This window comes from Tupaia chinensis, unplaced genomic scaffold (genome assembly GCF_000334495.1).
Source record: "Tupaia chinensis unplaced genomic scaffold, TupChi_1.0 Scaffold000259_1, whole genome shotgun sequence".
Classification (NCBI taxonomy): Eukaryota; Metazoa; Chordata; class Mammalia; order Scandentia; family Tupaiidae; genus Tupaia; species Tupaia belangeri.
The window spans coordinates 1,681,398-1,689,366 of NW_006159739.1; the positions used below are offsets into that span (position 1 = coordinate 1,681,398).

General features: G+C 39.6%; 1 protein-coding gene across 12 annotated transcripts in view; it reads left to right on the forward strand.

The window, feature by feature from the left end:
- The window catches only part of TUT4 (terminal uridylyl transferase 4), a 210,706-nt gene that overhangs the window by 197,385 nt on the left and 5,352 nt on the right, over window positions 1–7,969 (forward strand). For 11 of the 12 annotated variants that reach the window (XM_014588140.2, XM_014588142.2, XM_027772226.1 and 8 more), the window contains one exon: window positions 2,607–3,054. In XM_014588140.2, the coding sequence (XP_014443626.1) occupies window positions 2,607–3,054 (448 nt within the window). Of the gene's footprint in view, window positions 1–2,606; window positions 3,055–7,969 lie in introns of those variants that run through there. The other variant, XM_027772234.1, reaches the window with a different exon arrangement.

Consider the following 7,969-nt stretch of genomic DNA (forward strand, 5'->3'; position numbering starts at 1 on the left):
CAGTGGAGATCTATGATGTTCTTTATCTATTTAAAACACTTTAGTGGGGCCAGCCCCATGGCCTAATGGTTAAGGGAGTCAGATATAACATGCCTAACTGTGTTTCTTTCTTTTTTTTTTTTTTTTGGACAGGTTTTTGCTATAGGGCACGTGCGTTCACCAGACAGAGAGAGACAGAGAGACAGAAATTGAGAAATCATCCCTCGGGGGGGATGGCCACGCCATAATCCCTTCTCCTCCATTCTCCTCTTGGGATCTTGGGCACACATGCACACGTGCATGGTGTGAGTTTAAGCCGCCGGGTCCCGGACTCAAACTGCGGTCAACTACATGGGAGTCCAGCTACAAAGCCATTACACTAACTGCTGGTCCCACCTAACTGTGTTTCTAATCTTAGTCAGGTGACTTGAAAAACAAAGTGCCCCAAATTCTGACAGGATGGAGAAATGAAGGAGAGGAATGGTGGTGTGACCATAACTCACTGAGGGATGCCTTCTTGCATACCCAGTCTGTCTCACTGACCAGTGCACATGTTCTGGGTGATTAAAAAAATCACAAAACCTTTTCTTGATTTCTTACTGCTCTTAGGATATAGTCCTGTTTTTAAAATTAATTTTTAAAAATTTTGCAAAACGGCATGTGCATTCACTGAAAAGAGACAGAGGGAAAGAAAGAAAGCATCCTGCCATGGGGAATGGTCTCCAGCAATTCTTTCTCTTCATCTTTCCCTCCTTTTGGGATACTGCACCTCATGTTTTTCTAGCTGCCAGGTCTGAAACTCCAACTGTGCTGTCATGATGTAGGATCATCATGCCATGGGCTGGTCCAGGATATAGTCTTAACAGACTATTATTTATCTTCTGTTTAGCTCTTCAAATTCTGATTTGTCATTTCCTTGCCCTTGTATTTCAGTAATATTGAACTGCCTTTAGATTCCAATTTCTTAAAGGAGTCATGCATTTTTATGCCTGTAGACTTTAATTATGTTCCTTCAGTCTAGAACACTTTAAAAAAAAAAATTGCCACAGAGTGCATGCACTTTTCAGTGAGAGAAAGCGAGAAATCACTCCTCATGGGGAATGGTCATACTGTAATCTCTTATCCTCCATTTCTTTCTCCTTTTGGGATTTGGTTATGCACACATAAGTGCCTTACATGTTTCTCAAGCCACCAGGTCTGTGACTGGAAACATGCACTTGGCCATGTGGGATCCAGCTGCCCTAACTATCACACCACTGGCAGGCCCCTGCCAGGAATACTCTTCCCCTTATCCCTGCCTTCTTTTTATTAGATAGTTTTCTTTTTACCCTCAAGTCTCAGCTTATAGGGCAGTTCCTCAAGGAAGCTTTCATTGATCTCCACTTTACTTGATCTTCTCTTCCCTCCTCCTCCCAGAGTGAATATAGGTGTCCCTGCCCTGGCATTTCAATATACATTCTTCTTCTTTTTTTTTTTTAATTTTTAATTTGCTAGAGGGTATGTGTACCTACTGGGGAGAGATAGAGACAAAGAGAAAGAGGGAGAAAGCATTGTCTCTGGGGGTGAAGATCATGCTACAATCCCTTCTCCATTCTCCTTCAGAATTGTGGGCATGTACACACACTTGCTCAACATGTTTTCTAAACCACTGAGTCCAGGACTTGAATCACAGGGTCAGCGTTGTGAGATCCAGCACCTTCACCACCACACCTGCTGGCCCATCATTATATATTATGTATCACAGTAATTATTACATTTTACTATGATTGCTTGTGTAATCTTTATCTGCTCCTCCTCATTCTCCATAAACATTAAAGTCCATGGGGCATACACGTTAATTGTATCTTTACTTTAGTACCTAGAATAATGTCTGGTACATAATTGACAGTGAGTAAATACTTGTTGAAAGACTGAATGTGACTGGGAGATATTTAGATGTAACTTTCTAGTTCATATTGGGAAATATATGTTTATCCATGGGAATGATGTCTGGGCTGGCTTTACTCTGAACAATAAAAAGATTTATTGGGAGGGGCCAGCAGATCGTGTGGTGGTTAAGGTGCTGGACTCCCAAACGGCTGACTGTGGTTTGAGTTCTGGACTTAGTGGCTTACAAATTATGCCGGGCATGTGCAAATTTGTGCCCAAGATCCCAGGAGGAGTAGGGATTGCAACATGGGGAGTAATTTCTCACTTTCCCTCTCACTGTCTCTCTGCCAAGCACAAAAACCCTATGGCAAATATATATGTGTGTGTGTGTGTGTGTGTATACATATATACATACATCTGTATGTATATACACATGTGTATGCATACATATACACACATATACGCATGTGTATATATGTGCATGTGTATGTGTGTATTTTATATAGATAGATAGATAGATATAGTATATATACACATCAATACCCAGATGGAAGAGGTTTGAGTGACTTGGGAAAAATTCTACCTTCATGTAAAATGAGATTTTTACCATCATTTGTTACTGTATACACCAAAGTTCTGTTTATAATATTTTTATGAAATAACTTTATAATTTTGTATTTTGATTATCTTTACATTTGTAAAATTAAGATTATAAGTTTATAAATTAACTTAAAAATACATCTTTTTTTTCTCTGCAGTCTGATTCACCATCTTATTCTCCTCAACCCCAACCATTTCCACAAAACTCTTCCCAATCAGCTGCTATTTCCCAGCCTCCATCCCAGCCAGGATCCCAGTCTAAACTTGGCCCACCGCAGCAGGGAGCCCAGACCCCCCATCAGGTCCAGATGCCTATGTATAATTTTCCCCAGTCACCACCAGCTCAGTATTCTCCCATGCACAATATGGGATTGTTGCCAATGCACCCCCTCCAGATCCCTGCCCCATCCTGGCCCATCCACGGCCCAGTGATCCACTCTGCACGAGGCAGCGCCCCTAGCAATATTGGTCTGAATGATCCTAGCATCATTTTTGCACAGCCTGCTGCTAGACCTGTGGCAATCCCTAGCTCCTCTCATGATGGACACTGGCCTCGTACTGTGGCTCCAAATTCTCTGGTGAACAACAGTGCAGTGGGGAATTCAGGTAATTCTTCCATTTCTATTTTTGTGTTTGTCTGTCTGTGGTAAGGTTAGGTGATAGATATTATTGGGTGAACCTGGGGAAATAATGCGAAGAAAAGGAATTTAAACAGTATTTGTGGATGGGCAGTGTAGGACTAATAAAGGCTGAGAAGAAGGGCTCTGGATTTAGAGTGCTAGATTTGAACCATGGCTGTGCCATTTATTATGTGGCCTTAGGCAATTATTTAATCTATTTGTACATTTGTTTTATGTATAAAATAGATTAATAACACCTAACTTAAAAGGATATTTGAATATTAAAGGAGGTAATGAACACAAATGTTGGCTGTTATTGTTAAAAATTAGTACTCATTTTACAGTTGGTGAAATTAAAAGATTAAGTAATTCTGTCAGACTGTCATAATTAATCCTGGTAGATCCAAGATTTAAACTGTGTTTGTTTGTTTTTTTTCCTTTAAAACCTGTGCTCTGTGCCCCATACTTTTTAAGGAATAATTCTTTAAAAAGAAAAAGCTATTGGGACCAGCAGATTGAGTAATAGTTATGTTGGTGGACTCCCATATGGCCAACTGTAGTTCAAGTCTCAGACCCAGCAACTTGAAACACTAGGCATGTGTGCGTGCGTGCCCAAAATCCCGAGAGGAAGAGGAGAAGGGATTGCGGCATGGCCATCCCCTCTGGGGGGTGATTTCTCACTTTCTGTCTCCGTCTCTCTAGCGAGTTCATGCACCCTGTAGCAAAAATCTCTCTTAAAAAGAAGAAAAATATATTAAAAATTAGAAGCATTAAATAAAGGTGATTTTTCCTTTTATCTAAGTAATACATACTCATTATAGAACATCTGAAAAATGAAAAGAAAATCATGACTCAATTCCTAGACATAACTACTAAATAATATTTTGGTATTTTACCATTCTTTTTCATTTGTTTGTTTTTTAAATAATTATATATTTATTTAATTCCACTTATTATTTTTTAATTTGACCAGAGAGAGAAAGGAAAAGGTAGAAAGCAAGCCACCAGGTCTGGGACTCAAACCATGGTTGACCACATGGGAATCCAGCACCCCTCAACCACCACACCACCAGCCGGCCCCTAACAACTTATTTAAAAAATATTTGCATATTTAAAAAGTAGATGCTATGTGTCATAAATCTAGTTTATATTTACCTTTCAGTGATAATTATTATTTTAAAAACTATTAGGGAAATTTGAAACATACACAGGAGAGAATAAGGTATAATGAACACTCCCGTTCCTCAATAATTTTGCTCTTCTTTTATCTGATCCCTTCTCACCACTTAAAACATTTCTTTAAATTGTATTTATTAAAAAAATTTTTTTTAGATTTTTTGCTACAGGGTATTTGTGCTCACTAGAGGGACAGAGAGAGGGAAAGGGAGAAATCATCCTTCAGGGAGGAGAGTCATGCTACAGTCCCTTCTCCACTCTGCTCAAGATTTTGGTCGTGTGTGCACATGTGCCCAGCATGATTCTCAAGCCTCCAGGTCTGAAACTTGAACCTCAGTCAAGCATGTGGGAGTCTGGCACTTGAACCGCCATACCACCTGCTGGCCCTATCTTAAAACAATGTTTTGACTTGAGTGTTCAAGGAAGAGTGATTGTGGCATGACCATCCCCATAAGGGGCGTTGTCTCACTTTCTCGCTCTCTGTCTTTTTTTCCCCTCAGCACACATGCCCGCTAGCAAATTTTTAAGAAAAGGAAAAAAAAAAAAATTGTTAACTACTTGGTTACTCTGAAATACAATTTGTATAGGAAATGTAGACTGAAAGTTTGATTCTTTTCTCTTTATCAACTTGCAGAAGAGTGTTAGTGATAATTTTAAAGAAAAGTATTCTATTCCTTAGAGCATTGTGATGGATGGAGAAGGTATCTCAAGTTTCTTTGGGAACAGTGTAAATAATGTATTAGGTTGTTGGGAAAGTCATAACTTATTTTTCTATGCAAAAATACATCTTGACTTTCCAGACGACACAGTATTTTGCTGAGCCAAAATGCCAGAATGTGGGAACTCAATTAGATTTCAAAGTTCAAAGGATATATGAAACTCATGCTTTTGTATGTGACCTCTGCTATGTCACTTAACAGATGTTTATTGTGTAAATGCCATGAAATGCACCACAATAGTCACATAAAATTGAAGGCAGAGTCGGTTTTTTGTTCTTTAATGTATCAGCTCAACTTTTACAATTTTAAGTCCTCCTTAGTCTGCCTCCTTGTTTCGGTCATAATAAACTAATTGACATATCCTACAAATGTATCTCATTATCTCTTACTCCTGGTTGTTTAAATTGTACCTTGTCTGGAACATCCTGTCCATTTCCTTTGTTGTTCACTCACATTTCATACTGCCTTATTCCAGAACTTGGTTCATTCACTCATCTCCATTTTTAAATTAAAGTCACTTGCTGATCTCATCTCCCAATTGTATTAAATAATCCTTTCTCTTCTGTTTTCTGTACATTCATATCATAACAGTGCCTTACTGTATTGAAATTCTTTTTTGAGAGAGATTTTTGTTATAGGGCATGTATACTTGCTAGAGAGATAGAAAGTGAGAAATCACCCCCCAAGGGGTTGACTACACCACACGGTCCCTTCTCCTCCAGTCACTTCTCAGGATTTGGGGCATATATACACATGCACCCAACATGAGTTTCAAGCTGCCAGGTCCAGGACTCAAACCACAATTGACCACATGGTAGTTCAGTGCCTAAACTACTATCCCTTGAAATTTCTTGTTAACTTATCTACATAACCATTAAGACTGAATTTCTAACACATGGGAGTTCAGTGCCTAAACTACTATGCCTTGAAATTTCTTGTTAATTTATCTACATAACCATTAAGACTGAATTTCTAAAGGCTAAAAATAGTTTCTTCTTTGTCATTGTCTTTCTAGTAGCCAATTTAGTGCCTGACAAGTTAGGAGCCTTGAAAAATTATGTTAAATATGTAGTATGAAAAGACTTATTCATGGATTGTAAAAGAGTTTTTGTTGGGCTAGCAGTTGGTGTAATGGCTATGTCATTGGACTCCCATGTAGTTGACCACGGTTCAAGTCCTGGACCCGGTGGCTTAAACTCACACTGGGCACATGTACGTGTGTGCCCAAGATCCCGAGAGGAGAATGGAGGAGGAGGGATTGCAGCGTGGCCATCCACCGTGGGGGATGATTTCTCACTTTCTGTCTCTCTGTCTTTCTGGTGAGCACACATACCCTACAGCAAAATCCTCCCCCCCCCAAAAAAAAAAGGTTTGTACCACAATATACTCATACTTGAATTCTATTTTCCATGAACTTTTTGAAGTCCTCTTATGATATGTTATTCATGTTATATAGTACTATTATAAGCTATTATTCAACCAAGATTTATTTTTTGTTGTGTTGATACAGTCAATATTACAGTTTCTTTACAGCTGTGTTAACAAATGGAAGGACTAGATGGGAATGGATGTGTGTGTGTGTGTGTGTGTGTGTGTATTGTGTGTGTGTGTGTGTGTATTTTTTTAGGTTTTTGCAACAGGGCATGTGCACTCACCTGAGATGGGCAGAGACAGACGGAGAGATGGAAAATGAGAAAGCACCACTCCCAGATGGTATGGCCATGCCACAGTTCTTTCTCCTCTTGGAATTTTGGGCACACGCACATGCCCAATGTGATTTTCAAGCACCCAGGCCTGGGACTCAACCCATGGTCAGCCATATGGGAGGCCAGCTCTTTAACCACCACACCACCTACTAGCCCCTAGATAGAAATATATTTAAATGAGAATGGTGGCTAAGTTAAAGTAGATTATTCCATTTCAAAATTATCTTTACTGAGATTATTTTACCTATATTACGAAAACATTAGGTTGTGAAATATGGGCAGGGAGGATTAGACTGTCTCCTTAAAAATACCTTTTATGTTAGGACATCATTTCTCGGTTGGTCATGACCTAATCTGCATACTCAGTCTCATTTGCTTTTTTTTTGTTTTTTTTTTGTTTGTTTGTTTTGGAGAGATTTTCACTGTAGGGCGCGTGCGCTCGCCAGACAGACAGAGAGAGACATAGAGACAGAAAGCGAGAAATCACCCCCCAGGGGGGATGGTCATGCCGCAATCCCTTCTCCTCCATTCTCCTCTCGGGATCTTGGGCACGCACGCACACACGCCCGGCGTGAGTTTTTAAGCCACCGGGTCTGGGACACGAACCGCGGTCGACTACGTGGGAGTCCAGCGACATAGCCATTACGCTAACTGCTGGTTCCCTCATTTGTTTTGTTTTTAAAGCCTGAGCACTTTAACCTTAGCCCTTAGTTGTAATGTATCTTGATGAACTTAATAGCACTTTGTTTTCTTGGTTACCTCCTGAGAAAACTGAGCTTGTAAGAAAGCAGCTAATTACAAATTGTAATTTTTTTGCTCTCTACTCTTGTCCATCTCATACCTCCTAATCTGAGTTCCTGCTAGGAAGTTCAGTGACTAAGGACAGTGTTTTTCAGTTAGTCTAGTAACACTGTAGCCCTGAATGAAAAAAGTCACCAGAAATGATCCAGAAGATCCAGAGGGTACTGGACTTTGTAAAGTGTACTTAAAGGTACATATTAAAGGGAAATTGATGGGGAGTTGGTTAGCTATAGAAAGAATATGACTCATACTTTTTGAGTTCCTGCCTGTATGTCAGAACTTGTACAAGTCACTTTATTTTTGTTACCTTATTTAATCCTTGTCAGAACTTGAGGTTCAAAATGGAAGCTTGGTAGTTATCAGAACTGGGATTTGAATTTAGACTTATTTGGCTCCAAAGCACATGTTCTTTTTTTTTTTTTTTTTTTTTGAGAGGTTTTTGCAACAGGGCGCGTGCGCTCACCAGACAGACAGAGACAGAGAGACAGAAAGCGAGAAA